This window comes from Felis catus, chromosome D1 (assembly GCF_018350175.1).
Source record: "Felis catus isolate Fca126 chromosome D1, F.catus_Fca126_mat1.0, whole genome shotgun sequence".
In the NCBI taxonomy this organism is placed as follows: Eukaryota; Metazoa; Chordata; class Mammalia; order Carnivora; family Felidae; genus Felis; species Felis catus.
Genome location: NC_058377.1, coordinates 53,894,771 through 53,912,629, shown reverse-complemented (window position 1 = coordinate 53,912,629; position 17,859 = coordinate 53,894,771). Strand labels below are relative to the sequence as shown.

At 36.1% G+C, this 17,859-nt stretch overlaps 1 protein-coding gene across 8 annotated transcripts in view; it reads right to left on the bottom strand.

Annotated features, from left to right (window-relative positions):
- NARS2 (asparaginyl-tRNA synthetase 2, mitochondrial) overlaps nt 1–17,859 on the bottom strand; it is a 131,219-nt gene that overhangs the window by 35,863 nt on the left and 77,497 nt on the right. For all 8 annotated transcript variants that reach the window (XM_019811745.3, XM_003992682.5, XM_045038076.1 and 5 more), the window contains 3 exons: nt 7,338–7,470; nt 3,334–3,432; nt 3,188–3,225 (listed from right to left, as the gene is read on the bottom strand). In XM_019811745.3, coding sequence (XP_019667304.1) covers nt 3,188–3,225; nt 3,334–3,432; nt 7,338–7,470 — 270 coding nt within the window. The remainder of the gene's footprint in view (nt 1–3,187; nt 3,226–3,333; nt 3,433–7,337; nt 7,471–17,859) is intronic.

The window sequence follows — 17,859 nt, the reverse complement described above, 5'->3', positions numbered from 1 at the left end:
CTTTTCCCTTATCCACTCTTCACTATTACTTGAACAAACCAGGTATGGCCCAACCTCAGGGCCTTTGTACTTGCTATTCCCTCTGCCTAGAATATTCTTTTTCCACATATCCATATAGCTAGTTCTCTTAGTTTCTTTAACTCTTTACTCAAAAATCATCTCAGTGAGATCTTCTCTGTCACACTAAGTAAAACTTCTACCTCTTCACTCTTTTTGTCTTATCTTCTCTCTCTTCTCTGGGTTTCTTCTCCCTTAGTATTATTCATTCTCACAGACTGTATGTTTTACTTATTTATCTTGTTTCTTGTTTCTTATTTCCTCCCCAGAAATGTAAGCTCAATGAAGGAAGGGAATTTTATCTGCTTTGTTTGCTGCTTTAAAACAGTTGTTTTAGATTTTAGAACAAGCCTGGCACATTGTGAGTATTCAATATACACTGTTTTTTTTTTCCTTTTTTCAAGTTTTCATTTAAATTCCAGTTAGTTAACATACTCCATATACACTTAAGTGAAAGAAAAAAAAACCTCAAAAGCTTTCAGTTGTACTCCACTGCCTTTCGATTCTCTATCATAGGGCTCCTATTTCCTCTTTTTCTGATCTTACATCTGTTGTTTTGCTATTTATTCAGGCTCAACGACTCATCACTTTTAACTTGTAGCCTGAAGGTCTACACTGATATCTGAAATTCTCAGCTCAGTCAAGTATGCCAAGTTTTTCTTATTACCATTCTCCAGGACAGGCTGAATTCTTTATTCTCTTAGAAAAAAAAAACTTCCTAAAGCTAATGATAGCAAGTGAAGAATGATACCAACTTACGTTCAGAAACAATTTTCTAGTCTTCTGAGTACCAAACTTAACTCCTATACACAGTAAATACACCGAATACTAAGACTTATATAAATGATTTGTATTATTTATGGAGAGATTGCTTATTGTTCTTTTCCCATATCAAGTATGTGTTTGTTTTATAATAAACTGTAAAATGGAACAACCTATCTGAGTAGTACGGTTAGTGGAATTAATAGTCTGATATCAAGTACTACTTGTATAGGATAGTGGAAATGAAGAAAAAATGTATGTGTTATACTTAAAACACAGATCTTTAGATTTAAAAAAGTCACCAAAAAACCAGGTTTAGAATATATTATCAGATTAGAGCAATTGAAGGTAAATTAAAAAAAAAAGACTGAAACAGTAAAAGTGATAGGCAGACATTACATGTATGTATTTTATAAGTTGGTTTTTTAGATGACACAAATGGAAAGATATTCCACGCTCATGGATTGGAAAAAACAAATACTGTTAAAATGTCCATACTATCCAAAGTAATCTACAATTTTAATGCAATCCCTATCAAAATACCAATGGTATTTTTTACAGAACTAGAACAAACAATTCTAAAACTTGTATAGAACCACAAAAGACCCCAAATAGCCAAAGCAATCTTGAAAAAGATGAACAAAACCGGAGGTATCACAATCCTAGATTTCAAGAGGTACTACAAAGCTGCAGTAATCAAAATGTATAGTACTGGCACAAAAAGAGACACACAGATCAATGGAACAGATAAAGAGCCCAGAAATAAACATACAATTGCATGGTCAAATAATCTTTGGCAAGGAGGCAAGAATATCCAATGGGAAAAAGGCAGTCTCTTCAACAAATGGTGTTGGGAAAAGTGGACACCTACATGCAAAAGAATAAAACTGGACCACATTCTTACACCATACACAAAAATAAACTCAAAATAGATTAAGAACCTAAATGTGAGACCTGAAACTATAAACTCCTAGAGGAGAGCACAGGCAGCAATTTCTCTGACCTCAACCACAGCAACACTTTTTTAGATATGTCTCCTGGGGCAAGGGAAACAAAGGCCAAAATAAACTACGGGGACTACACTAAAATAAAAAGCTTTGGCACAGCAAAGGAAACAATCGACAAAATTAAAGGATAACCTATTGAACAGAAGAAGACATCTGCAAATGACATAGCCAATAAAGGGTTAGTATTAATAATATATAAAAAACTGATATAACTCAACACCCAAAAAACAAAAAGTCCAATTAAAAAATGGGCAGAAGACACAGACATTTCTCCAAGAAGATATAGACAGATGGCCAACAGATACATGAAAAGATGCTCAACATCACTCATCATCAGAGAAATGTAAATTAAAGCCACAATGAGGTATCACCTCACACCAGTCAGAAAGGCTAAAATCAACAAAACATGAAACAAGTGTTGGCAAAGATGTGGAGAAAAAGGAACCCTCGTGCACTATTGGTGGGAATGCAACTGGTGCAGCCACTGTGGAAAACAGTATGGAGGTTGCTCAAAAAATTAAAAACAGAACTACCATATGATCCAGTAATTCCACTACTGGGTATTTACCCAAAAAATTAAAAAACACTCATTTGAAAAAAAATGTATGCGTGCTTATGTTTATTGCACCACTATTTACAACAGCCAAATTATGGAAGCGTGTCCACTGATAGATGAATGGATAAAGAAGATGTGGTATCAATATGTACACGATGGAATATTACCCAGCCATAAAAAAGGAACAAAATCTTGCCATTCACAACAACATGGATGAATCTGGGGAGTATAATGCTAAGAGAATTAAGTCAGTCAGAGAAAGACAAATGCCATGTGATTTTACTTATATATAGGACTTAAGAAACAAAACAAACAAAGAAAAAAACAGAGGAACCAAAAAACCCCCCAGACTCTTAACTATAGAGAACAAACGGATGGCTACCAGAGGGGAGGTGGGGAGGTGATGGGGATTAAAAATACACTTATCATGATAAGCAATGAATAATGTATATAATTGTTGAATCACATTGTATCACCTGAACCTGATATAATACCCTATGTTAATTATATGGGAATTAAAATAAAAGCTTTTTAATTGAGCCAAATTTTGATTACTAAAGTCAGTATTAGTTTGAATTGCATTAATACAATTAATAATTACTCTGTTCATTTATCTTGCTATGATTTATTCATTTATTTATTCACGAAACATTATCACCTAGGAACCAGACATAAGAGCTATCAAAACATTTAAAACCTGGGCCTTCCTTGTGATAAGGAGATATATATATATAAAAATTTAATGGAGTGCAATATATACTGTGATAAAGTGTAAACAAAGTTCAGAGAAAGTATAATTACTTACATTAAAAAGTTGTTTTTTAGCATATGTTCTAATCTGTCCTTGGTAAGAAAAGAGAAAAAAAATTATTAAATGCAATTATATTTATTATATGTAATTAATATACTTAAAGAGTAGATGGATTGGACTTTATCCACAAAACTAATTACCTTTTGACCAGGAGCTATGAATTTGTGACAGAGTTCAACATCTTCAGTACAGTTTGAAAGAACCATCATTGTTGCAGTCTTGAAGAGCCCCTCCATAACCTAAGAGAAATGACATAGAATTGCCTGACAAGTAGGCTACTTTATATGAAAACCTGTTTAGGGTGCGGACTGATGTCCAGGTTTTAACGGCTATCAATCCATTAGGCTTCTTAATCCCTGAATGGACTATACCAAGTTAGTTCAGTTTTCCAGATTGCTTTGGGGAGGCAGTGCAACTTCTTCCCAGAGTGGGTAAAAAAAAAAAAAAAAAAAAAAAAGAAAACTGTATGACTCTTCTGTTCATAGTTTCAATACTTAGTATTGAAGCGGGATGTTAAACGAACAGCCAAAACTGACATCTCTCTAAACTGCAATATACTCACTGTAGAATCAGGACAATGATGGTACCTAGCTCACAGGATTGTTATGATAATTAAATGAGATAATCCATGTGTAAGACTTAGCATTAGTACCTGGTTCAGAGAAGCATACAACAAACATTAGTTGTTGTGAACAGTAAGACACTTTGAGAAGTGCTTCATTCAGTCACTGGTAAATGAAAGTTGACTTTAAAATTAGAGGAGCAATGAGATACACCTATATAGATTTTATATATAGAGAGATAAATCTACGTAGATTTTTGCCTTGCTAAAGCATACAGTAAAAAGAACACAAATCATGATACAACACAAATCAGTATGTAAGAATTCATTCTACTAGGAGTATCCACAGACATCTCACAGAAGAAACTCTTGTTAGAAGAAAAAAAGTGGAATGGAAGATATTTCTAATCAAAACTAAAATTTTTGGTCTGAAGTCAGGGAGCTATTAGGCCCGCTAAATGTTGTATTCAGAAAGATACAGACATTCATTAAGTACAGGCTGCCTCAAAGTCAGGTATCTTCCCTTCCTCTCTTGCATTTCTGGTACACCCTATCATGGCACCCACAGGGTGGGGCACAAGCATCTACAGAATTAACTTAATATGACCAGATACAGGAACATACTTAATTACCAACGGACAACCAGATACATTTATTTTTTATATAGTGTGTGTGTGTGCACGTGCATATATATATATATATATATACACATATATATGTGTATATGTATATACACATATATATGTGTATATATATATATAAATATGTATATATATATAAAAATATATATATATATATATTTTTTTTGTAGAAGAGTAAGGAAAAACCTGGTGAAAGAAGAACAAAAGGAAGTTAAAGATCTTTTCCCTTGAGCCTATATTACCTTCAATCTAACAGTGAGATAAAGAAATCACAAAGTAACTGAATTATTTATGAAGGGTCATATACCTCAATCACTAACAAAAGTTGGCACATATGGGGAACACACAAAAACAGGCTGATTGGATACCAAGCCTGTACTAGTGAGGGGTACAATACACCTATCTGTAAGATGAAGACTTTGACCACTGGGGTTGTTAAACTGGTGTGTTTCACATGAGCAGTAAATTTCCATTTGAAGAAGAAAATCATTGCCTTCTCTAACCTTGACTTTCAGACTATGCTCTATAAATATATTTGAAGAAAACAGAAACTTAACTGAACGGTTAGCATAACCTTCAGATGTTTTTAAAAATATATTACTCAATGGGTCAAAAATAGTAATATTTATTTGTTTATACCTCTTGAGGGAAAAATCCTTTGTTACTCTGATTTCATATTTTCATCAAGATAATAATTTCCACAGAACGTAATTTATAAAAGGGAGAAAATTAAGAGAAGCAGAAGATTAATTTTCAGGGATGCACATCTTTCTTCTGTCTTTAAGGAAAAGCTTGCATTTCAATTAATTAAAAATCATTCAACAGTGTGTGCTGAGTACCACTCAGTGGAATACCAAATAAGAATTATTTAGTTACAGAATATACAATTATAGAGCAAAGATTATCATGTTTAATACATTCTAATCTAACTTTTGTCTTTGGAACTTTTCTCTGATATCTATGTTTGGGCAGGAGAGACAGAGAGAGTCAAGGCAAAAACAGGGAGTAAAGGGTGTGGTCCCACTGCTTACAATACTCTCACTGTCTAAATCAAAGAGTAATACAGAATAGGGTGGTATGCTCCGACTGAAAGCTGCTTAAGGAATTTTAAGCCTCCTCGTGAGTCTCAGATCCTGAATCCCCACAACTTAGAAAAGAGCTACTTGACAGCATTACTATTGCCATTTTTGGCCAGATAATTGTTTGTTGAGGGGGAGGGACCTGTGCATTTTAGCATGCTGAACAGCATCCCTAGCCTTTACCCACCAGATGCCAGTAGCAACCACTCACCCGTCTCTTCCATCCACTTCCTAGGAGAGACAACCAAAAACGTCCCCTGGGGGACACTGATCCGAGAACAATCAGTGGGAGATGTTAAAGGGGTAAGTGGATACTGTAGGGTATGGTCAAAACACCCCTTCAGGACCAAGAGTTTTTTCTCCACTTGGAATATTAACTGCTGATGTCTCATGGTTGGATTCCTCTTCAGGAACTGGCCAGGCCAAGAGTGCTGTCTTACGCAAGAGTATGTCTCCTCCAAGACTAATCCATGTCAGGTAACTGTTTGACAGGGAAAGAACAAAGGCCCACCACCCCCTTGTCTTCCTATGGGACAACTATGAACATTCCAGCTCCAAAGTTCCTCAAAGAATTAGCTAAGGCCTCTGTAAATGCATTGTAGTTCAACTTTTCCCTCTGCCCAATACAGATTTCTTCCTTTCCTTACAGATATTGTTCTCCAGAGCATTCCCCAATAATCCCAACCCCCAAATCTGCTCTATAGTTTGTTTACTAGGAAATCCAACCAGGACTGGATAATAAAATAGTAAGTCCGTTCTATTTGATGATAAACGTGGTATTTATGTTTTAAGTAGAATTGGGCCATTTACTGGGTAAGAGTAGAAAGATATAAAATGAATAGAAGTGAGAGTTGATGAAAGTTGAAACATTCTGAACTTACAAATCCAAACTAAGATATTAGTGGTACTGGAGAGACAATTCATAATAACAACAATCATTTCTGGGTACAAAGTGCCATGACCTATATTATTATTCTTTGTGCCTTTATATATTATCTGTGTAATCCTCTGAACTACCGCATAAAGTAGGAACTATTACTCTCATTTTACAGATGAGGAAACTGAGGCTCAGAGAATTAACTCCTTTGTCTAAGGTCACATAGCAAGTAAGTGGTGGAGCTAAACATTCCTGGTCCATCCAACTTCAGAGCTTATGTGCTCTATCTGGATTATGGCCACAGCCTCCTAAAAAAGCTCCCACCCCCATTTTTATCTCCCTCTAAATAATTAAATTGTTCCGTAAGAGATGTTTCTAAACTATAATAGACAATGGTTTTTTCCAACTGGGAACTCTTTCTCCTTTAAGTCCAAACTACTTAGTATGGCATTTACAAAGTCTTTCTTTCATGATCTGACTCTTGACTATCTCTCTGGCCGTACCTCTTGTCCCTCTTCTTCCCAAATAGAGCTCTGCTGGCTCCTGTACGTGCTTTCCAATATAGCTATGGAGACATTTCTCTAACTATAAGGATGTTTTATTTATTTGCCTAACAAATAACAAGAGCTAGTATTTACTGAGCCTGCCATATGCCAGGCCCAATACTAGGTGCTTTACATTATACAAACATTATTTCATTTACTCCTCCCCATAACCTTATGAAATAGTTACTATTATTCTCATTTTATAGTTGAGAAAGCTAAAGATCATCAAGGTTAGATAACATCAAAACAAAAGTAATGGCAGAGCTGGGATATGAGCTTAGATCTGACTCTTGTACTTTAAAGGCACTTAATGTTTATCAAATTTAGTTCTCCATCTTCTTCACTCCATGAACACCTATAATGCACAGATGTACACAGAAGCATTTCAATCTCACAGATAATCTGTTATTCAGAAATTGTTTTAAAACTTGCATACCTACCTGCATGAGATCTTGAAGACTCTCAACAAAAGAAATCTCTGCTTCTACCATATAAAACTCTGCCAGGTGTCTCCGGCTCTGAGAATTCTCTGCTCGGAATGTTGGACCAAAGGTAAACACTTGAGTAAAAGCTCTGCAATTCAAGATTAAAAGTATAAAAACAGGATTCACATTATTAATTTTAAGTATTTAAAACACTCAGTGTACTCTTAAGTATAAAAGGTTTTGTGCCTCTGTCTTGTCACAAATCCACCCATATTAGCTGCTATATTTCTCTAATGGGTGATAATAATAGTTTCATTAAAAATGTTACATTTATAGAAACCATTTTATCCCGAAGGAATTTGCAAATGCTTTACAAACCCTATGGCTTACTAAATATAGAATCAACCACTTCTGGGCGCACTCAACTGCAGCTGCCTTAAACAGCAGGCAACTACACTTCGCAGCAATCAAGAACAAAGTAAAGGAAAAATACCACAGCCCAACAAGCTTCACAGAGATTCTATATAGTCACAGTTAAAACTAGAATTTCACATGGATAAAGTATGCTCATTTTTTTTTTTTTAAGTGAAAAAAGAGCATCTGATATGTATGGTGATCTGTCTTGCTCAAATCCTCCTCAGGTCCTTCACAACCACCCAAGTGTTTCAATGATCGCTGAATGACCCCTGAAACTTGGGGGTGAGGACGGATTTTGAAGAACTGTCTACTTTATTCTCTGGTATTCAAGAGAATAGCTCATAGCGCAACAATTCAAATAGTGGGGGAAAATCTTACTTTTCAATTCCTGCAGAAAAGTGGACACTACACTTTCATCTTTAACACTTAGAGTCTCTCTCATGTGGAATCAGGCCAACAACTGGAGTTAAATCAAACATATATGAAATACTATTTCCTGAGGACTATCTAATCTTTGAATTTTAAGATTTTGCTAGGACAAAACAAGAGACTTGGGGCTCCTCAGCTATTATCGTGAGTATTCATCATTTGACTGGCATTAGTCAAACAACACTAAGATCAGAAAACAGTGCAGAAAATAGATTATGGACACACACACACACACACACACACACACACACACCCATTGGGCTTTTTTTTTTTTAAGATACTCTAGGAAATAAAACAGTAAGACAATATAATGGAAATCAAGATATTTATTTTTTCTTTCAAAAGGCTATTTTAGTTGAGGCCTAGTTGGTAAGAAGCTTAGGAATTTATGTTTTGGTTCTAGTCACCTTCCTGAAACCATAATCAGTTAACCTCCAAGAACCTTAGTTTTTAATGGAAAAATAAACAATAAGAACTCAAAACTATTACTATGGTAACCTCTCTGTTGAACTTCAGATCCAGACATGCCTACTAGAACGTTCCTGAAAACACTGACCCTACCTTGTGCAAAATGAAAATCCTTGCCCTGCTCCCAGAGTAAACAAAAAACAAAGAACAATCCTTCCTCTCCTTTTTCACTTTCCACAATTCTATTAATCTCAGTTGCTCCACCTCATCACCCAAACCAGCTCTCCCACTGCCCACATTTCCCATATCATATTGTTTACACCTAGGAAAACTCTCGCAAATCCAGAGACTCCCTGCCCCTCCCTTTATTATTTTATTTTATTTTATTTTATTTTATTTTATTTTATTTTATTTTATTTTATTTTATTTTATTTTATTTTATTTTATTTTTTATTTGAGAAAGAGAGAGTGCATGTTGGGGAGGGAGCAGAGGGGGAGAGAGAGAATCCCAAGCGTGCCCATTGCTCAGTGTGGAGCCTGACAGGGGCTCAAACACATGACCCTGGAATCATGACCTGAGCTGAAATCAAGAGTTGGATGCTTAACTGACTGAGCCGCCCAGGTGCCCCTGCCCCCACTTTTTTTTTTTTTTTTTTTTTTTAATCTTCAAAGATACTGCTAGTGTGAACTCTCATGTATTGCCTGGAGAACTACAACTTTTTAAAATTAATTAATTTATTTAGAGAGAGTGCAAGCAGAGAGAGCAGGAGAGAGAGAATCCCAAGCAGGATGTGCGCTGTCAGCACAGACCTTGACTCAGGGCTCTAAATCACCAACTGTGAGATCACGACCTGAGCCGAAACCAAGAGTTGGATGCCTAACCGACTGAGCCACCCAGGCGCCCCGAACTACAACAACTTTTTAACTGGTGACTGCCACTTGTCTTTCTTCCTCCAGCCCCAAGCTACTATGACTTCTCAAACTCATGTGTGATTATACCAGCCATAATTTAAAAATCTTCAATGATTCCCTACTGTTTAAATGATACAATTCAAACTCCTAACTTTGACTCACTTTCTTTCTCAAAGCCTTTTCTCTGGTTATGCTGAAGATACTCCCCTCACACAGCATGCTCAGGCAAGTCTTTAGGCCTTTGCTAGGCTGTTCCCTGCCTCTAGTGACCATCACTGGCTCCTCTCTCTCCAAAGAGCAAAGTCCCAACTACCCTTCAAGACTTGGCTCAAATGCCACTTTCTCTTTGTAACCTTACCATACATCCCCAAATTTACTGTTCCCTCCTTTTAGGACTATGACATTTTGTTCGTGTATTATACAGAATATATCACTTTGAAATGCAATTATATATGTGTCTTTCTCTCCCAATAAACTACGAAATTTTCCAGAGCAGGAATCATGTTTTATTCATATTTACATCTCCAGTGCCTAAGATAAAACAGGTGCTCATGCTGAATGAATGAGTACTAATGATGATGACAGGCTTCCTCAGTTGTAAAGTGGAAAAGTACAGCATGCTCACAAACAGTAACATTACAAATAATGTACAGAAAAATACTCAGATATATTTTACCGTGGCTGTTACTCAGTACCTAAAAGGTGTCAAACAATCTAGGCCTGTTCCAAATAATTACCTAAAAAATTATAAGGCCCTGGGTTTCCAATCTGTGACTACACAATCTCTAGGTAGGCTGTCAGTAGTATATCTACATAAATGAAATGACATTTCTTTCTGAGACTTCATCAGTGATCTTCCTGAAATACCAGGAAAGCCAATGAGACTGTTTTTCAAAAGACACATATAATCTGTATTAAGATACTAGTTACAGAGAAAATAGTTTATAAGAAGAACTACAAGTTCCAGTCAAAAGGACATCTGCTTCTCACATGGCAATTCTATGTAGGGTGCCCAAAGATGAGTAGCAATAGGGATTTTTAGTTTAACGATGGTTAATAATTTTCCCTAGCAATGTAGGGTAAGCCGCTCTAGTATAAAATAATGAAGAATGCCAGGGATTCTTATTTTAATTATAATATGGATCAGGCTCTGATTGAGGTACCCAAGAGTTAAGTATTATTCTAATAGGGTAAGTAAAAACTGATGGCCATGTGCTTCCTCTGAATTAACAGAAATTTAAAATGATCTGGAAGCTATGATACAAAACTGCCTAATTCAGCATCTAGTCTTTAAGCAGAGGAACATTTAATCATTCCATAATGAACATCTTATGCCAGTGCCCAGTGTTCGCTTATAAAAGTAGGGACAGCAGCAGTAGTACCAGCGATAGCAGCTGCTGTTAGAAGTACTCCTTGCGGGCCACGCACTAGCTGTAAGAATCTTACAGTTAATTCCTTTATAGTTAACTCAATAAAGTATGTATTGTTACTTCTCTTTTTCAAGCTAAGAAATGGAACTTCAGAGAGGTTAAGAAGCTTTCCCTTAAGTCACAGAGTCGCAGCCTCTTAAGTGGTACAGGCCAGATTCAAATCCAGATCTGATCCTAGTGGTCACGGCCTTTATCACGATATGAAAATAATGATGCTCATAACTGAACACTGACAGACCCAGAGAATTACAAAGAAAACTTTATAATGCACCTCCCCCCATACTCTTCTCGGAGATACTCAGGGTGAGTAGTTTGATATATTTATTGTATTGTATTGTATTTATTATATTGATATATTTATCTACCTTACGAATAGTTTATTTGTTTTATGTGTTAAAGTTATAGCTTACTAGGATATGTTGCCTTCATGTAAGAAGAATGATAAATTTTCATCAATATTTCCTAACCTTTAGCAAGTCATTTAGCCCTTCTGGTCTCAAATTCTTACATGAGTGGGAGATAGGAGCAGCTTGGCATTAATCTCTAGTGTCTTTTACAACAATTTTGTTTCTAGGTCCATGTGAAATCATTCGTATTTTAATTTATGCTGACTTCTTCTTCTTTTCTGTCTTCCACAGACATGAAAGACATTTGCAGCAAGGCTTGGACTAACCAACATTTAAAATAAGATCTGACAACAAGACCATTTCTAAAATAAGACACAAAACCAGGTGAAAGGCCAGTACTGCTGTGAGAAGAGACCAGCAGAGAAAGAAAACACTCAGCACTAAAAAGCATTCTTGTGCCAAATTATGGAGAGAGGCAAACTATATAAGGAAAGTCCACGAGCTTGGACTTGATGTTTAAGATAACAAAAGTACATTCAATACACATCAACGAACTTAACTACAAAAACAGCTTTTTAAAAATAAAAAATAAAGTTACCAAAAAAAGGTTGTACTACAGCCATAAATTGGTAAGTGGATTACTATAAAATGGTCACTGAGTGCTTGGCCATTTATTCTTTTGGGCCCTAAAATTTAAGAGCTAATCTTCATATTTTGAAAGAATAGAGGAATTACTGTTCCTTAGCTGGGGAAGAACTTATTTAGCAGAAGATGGATCAGCAACTTTCCCCAAGGCCCCCACTCCCAACCTCCTATCACTTGTCTGTGGTCAGCTCAAAAAACATCCATTGAACTAAAATGAACTCACAGCTTTCACCTAGCTTTCAAAACAGTCTTTGTCAAATGGTATTCCCATCTTTCAGAAAGAAATGATCTGTTTTACTACTGCTTTGAATCCACTGGCTTATCAATACTATGACACATTTGCCATTCATTATTTCCACAGAGCGGACCCCTACCTTTCAGCTTTCCCCTCTCCCTCTGACCATCCAATGATACACTAGGTGGAAGGGTGTAAGACGGAGCTCTCACCATTTCAACAATTCATGTCAAGATGCCTTAGGGAGGATGCATCCTCAAATCTAAAAATTATTCTCTACCATCACTGTTAAACATTTCTTAAAAAATTGTCTTTAATGTTTCCTAAATATTTGATTTAGTACTGAGTTTGAGGCCCAAACAAAATTTAATCTTAACTGTATAATGAGCTTCAAAGATCAAGAGAATCTGACTACAATCCTGGAGGGTTGGCTACTCTTCTCCAAGGAGATAACATCTTGCTCCGGGGGAAGGACATTCCAGAAAAGGGAACATCAAGCACACAGGTCTAAGGTAGGAACAAGCATGGTAATAGGAAAGTCTGGATATTTGATTCTCCTTGGAAGAGTCTCTCCTCTTGAAACATTTAACACTGTATTCTCCTAGTTTTCCTATTTATTTGATGTCCATCTCTGTCTCTTACCTTCTACTCTAGCTGTTTATTAAACACTAGAGTTCCTCAATACTTAGTCACTAGAGGCTCCTCTGTTCTCACGGTATGCATTCTCCCTAAATGAGCTCACCTCAGCCAACAAATTTCAATCAATCACCTATCGGCATACAATTCACACATTTATATCTCCTGCCCACATTTCTTCTCTAGGCTCCAGAGGCATATCAGCTATTCGACTGTTCTGCTGACTTGTCACAAATGCAACTCACACCTTCCCCTACCCTCATTTTGTCTTCAATCTTCTTCTAGCCTTCTTAAGTCAATCCTCCCATTAGGCTCTTTTTAGTAATACCATGTACTCCTGTTCACAGCACCTTTTAAAATTTAAAAAAAAAAAAAAAAAAAAAAAAAAGAAACACATAGATGTGATCATTTGTTTAATGTCTGTCCATCTCCTTCATTTGTCTGTAGATTTCATTACCTTACCTATTTTTTGGTTCATCATATTACCCTCAGTCTTAACCCAGTGCCCAACAACACCAGACAATTACAGTTTGTCAAATAAGCAAATAACTTGTTTTCCATAAAATCTGCTGATCCCCAAACTGAATATTTGAAACAGCATTAGGTTAGGGGTGAGGATAGAGGAGTAATATGAGGAAGATGGTAAACAGAATATAAATTACTAAGCAAAAAATTCTGCTATTTTCTAACATAGTTTTTCACAGAAGGCACTAGGAGATAACAAAATCAGTTTTTTGAAAAGTGACTGCCCATATACTAGTTTTTACTCTATAGTCAACAAGTAAATTTTTGAAAAGGACTAGATCTGGTGAACTTCTCTATGTAGCAAAGATTTTATTTCTTGATGAACTGAAATATTATCACATGAAAAAATCACCCTAAGTCTTATTCTATGCAAACAGAGCAACAGCTGATTCTTTTGCTTTTGTGACAGTGGATACCAACAATTTAGAACAATTATTCCACTTCATCATTCCTGCAATGATGGGCTCTTCAGAGGACTGGCTGATTGGATAGGAGGTCTTAGAAAATAAGATTTTTGTAAAAGGCCATAATTTGCGGACAGTCCTAAATGAATATTTATCCTGTTTCAATAAGACACTAAAATCACTTTTCCAAAAAAGCTAAAGCTAAACATTGTCAACTGCATCTATTCATACCTAGATTATCCTTCTTATACTTCTCGTATTTAACAGCCCTTATAATGAGGACCACTAAAGAGAACAAAATGTGGTACGTGCACCACATGGTATTTACATATTATTGAAGTCTATAAAGATTTCTAAGGTTATCTTTCTGAGGCCTGATGCTAGAGGTAGATGAGTCATTATGGCATTGAACTATCAACAATTTCCTGGGCTTACATCCTGTACAAATGACCCTTACTTTTTTAAGGTTATAGTAATGATTAAGAACATGTACTCTAAAAACTTAAACTGAAATCCTGGCTCCTCCACTTATGAACTAGCCACGTTAACTTCTTTTGAGAATAAATTTCTCCATGTGAAAATGGGGTTAAGTATGTAGTATACATATGTATGTATGTAGTTAATACATATGTCATGAAGTTATTATAAAGATAAAACGAAACAAAATATGTGAAAAGCTTAACCTCATATTAACTAAATGGTAAGTGTCCAACAAATGGGTAATAACTACTTTTTTGTTTGTTTCCTTTCTTTCCAAAAGTCTAAGTTCTCATTTGGTCGGTCTTAAGACCTCTTTATACTTTCAATTACTGAAGATCTCAAAGGGATTTTGTTTATGTAGGTTATGTCCACTAGTATTTACCATCAAAATTGAGAAATTTAAAAAAACTGTGTTGATTTTAAAACAATGATAAACCCATATAAGTCATAAAGAACATTTTTTAATAAAAATTCATAAGAGGAGTGGTACTGTTTTACATTTTTATAAATCTCTTTCATGTCTGGCTTAATAGAAGACAGCTGGATTCTCATATCTGCTTATGCATTCAATCTGTTGTGCTATCACATGTCACGAAGACTTTGGAAAACTTCAATGTACACTCATGAGAGAATGAGAATGAAAAAGGCAAATACTGTCTTAATATTACTATGAAAATAATTTTAATCTCAAAGGCCTCTCCTGAAAGGATCTCAGGAGGCCTCAGGGAATCTCCAGACCAAATTCTTGAGAATCACCATTTCAGAAAATGGTTCTCAATGAGGAGTATTAATTCTGGGCTTTATCTCTGGAGACCTTCACTCAGAAGGGTGGTGGCAATGAGTATATTTTAAAAGTTCCAAAAGTAATTATTATGTGAACCCATGATTAAGAACCACTACTCTAAAAAATGTTTAGATTCCCTAATTGATATCCTTTTTTAGAAAGCCTCTTGACTAAAATTCTTAAATGAACGATAACATGTTTTGGTGAGGATGTAGAGAAACTCCTCATACACAGCTTGTAGGAATGTAAAATTGTGCAGCTGCTGTGGAGAAGTCTGGTGATCCCTCAAAAAGTTAAACATAGAATTATCATACGACCCAGCAATTCTACTTCTCAGTATATACCTCAAAGAAATGAAAACAGATGTTGAAACAAAACCTTGTACATGAATGTTCATAGCAGCATTATTCATGACAGCCAAAACTTGGAAAAACCCCAAATGTATGTTAACAGACTAATGGAAAAACAAAAGGTGACATATCCATACAATGGAATATTATTCAGCCAGAAAGAGGAATGAAGTACTAATATACCCCACAATATGGATAAACCTTGGCATTATGCTGAAACTAAAGAAGGCAGACATGAAAAGCCCCATATTGTAAGCTTTCATTTCTGTGAAATATCCAGAACAAGCAAATATTTAGAGACAGAAAGCAGAAGAGTGAGCGCCAAGGACCAGGGAGAAGGGGGAATAGAGAGTGAATGCTTCGTGGGTATGGGATTTCCCAGTGATGAAAATGTTCTGGAACTAGACAGCGGTGTTGGTTGCACAATGGCATGGATAGTAAACTTCTTGTTATGTGTATTTTATCACAATAAAAAGTTCTTTTAAGTTTATTGGAACTAATTGTCCATGAGGTACTTCACACATTTTATTGTATCCTTGCTACCCAAAAAACACTATACAACATGGTCATCCTGTTCTTGGTGGCTATTCCTGACTCCTCTTTCAGCTGCTTGCAATCTCTGAGACTGCCACTTCCGACCACTTACGGCTGCTCTTTCCCATCTTACGCTTTCCTCTACCTACAGCCCTTTCTTAGTAAGCACTGATGGTCAATCAGGATACTTTTTCATTTCATTTTAGGTTACAACCTAATGGTAACACATCCAATAAAGTTTATAGCTCTTAAGATCCCTTTTGCTCAGGCTCAGAGATTTACCAAAAATGACTTCTTTTTGGCATGTGTCTTTCCCCCCTACCTCCTTTAGCTACTCTCTGGTCTAAAGCTGTTGTGGAACACTGTGGATTCTAAAAGGATTCAGTCAGTTTACTGACTGAGTAAAAGGAAGTTTTGCTGTAAATGCTTAAATGATGTACTGCAGTGGTTCTACAACTTTAGCAGCATTAGACTCCCTGGGGCTTGTTAAAATTCAGCTTGCTGGACCCCACACTAAAGGTTTCTGCTTCAGTAGGTCTTAGGGTAGGCCTGAGAGGTCATATTTCTACAAGCTCCCAAGTGATGCTGCTGGTCCAAGGACAACACTTTGAGGACAACCGATCTGGAGGGGGGGGGGTTCTCAATCTTGACCGTGTAGAATAAGTTATGGTTCTTCAAAAACAATCATGAGACCCAGTCCCACCTGCAGACCGATTAAATCTGTTTTTCTGGGGGCTTGAGTTGAAATATGATGCACCTATATTTTTTAAAAGGCTTGCCAGACATTCTTTCTTTCCCTCCAGACATTCTAATGGACAGCTAGAGTTGAGAACCGCTGATGTAGACCTTCTAATTACCAATTATAATGCAACATAAAAGGGACAAATAATTGGTACAGAGGTACCATTTGCATAAGAGCTATAGACTAAGAATGAAATAAGACATTTTTAATATTCTTGACCAACTCCAAATCAGAGCTTGTTCTATGAACACAAAAGCATAAAGAGACCATGACAGACTAGAAACAGAGGCAAGATGCTTTTAGAGGAACCCTTGGCCTGCAGAAATAATGCAGAAAAATCTCTATTTCTCTGCTTTCATTTTCCCTGTATTCTAGAAGAGGAGGAAGAGGAGGGGGAGGGAAAGGATGGGTGAGAGGAGAAAAGGAAGACACAGAATAGAGGCCCTGCAGTAAGTCTTTTACGAGTGTACCAAGTGACATATACAGGGATTTCAGAGCTGCACAACAATGCACTAGGAAAACACTAGGAAAAAATACCCATCAATAATAAAATAGATGATTTGTGGCATATTCATACAAAGGAATATCCCACAGTAGCGAAAATGAATAGATTATGCAACATGAATATAAGGTAACAATGTGGAGGCTATTAGGAATATATTAAGTGAATAAAGGAAGTCATAGAAGAATACACACAGATGATTCCATTTATACAAAATTCAAAAGCTTGTGAAACTAAAAAATGAGTTGTTTATGAACATATGTGATGACACTATGAACAAAAAATGATAAACACAAAATTGAGGCTAGTGGCTAGTTCTCATGGGGAGGGAAGGGGAAAGTATGTAGAGGAGACTACAGAAACATTTTGGGAGGACCAGAGTGTTGAATATACCATTATTCTTTATACTTTACTTACACATCTATTTTAAAAGTAATTTTGTGTCCATGCAATATTTAGGCACCAAAAAAGACACAGGATGGACAAACTAATGGAACACAATAAAAAGTAAAAATGACAAAATTATACTAAAACTAAAGAGCAGGCATTGGCATCAGAGCCCCAAACACCTGACCACGATGCCACTCAGTTCTTCATACTTCCTTTCTCCTCTCTCTGTCCATTCAATTTAACTCAACAAACATTAACACACCCTGAGTACCTGTATTTGTCCAGCATTATTACTGTGCTAAGGGCAACAGAAACCTTAGCACCTCACAACACGTAACACAAGTGAATTCAATGCTTTATGCTTTGG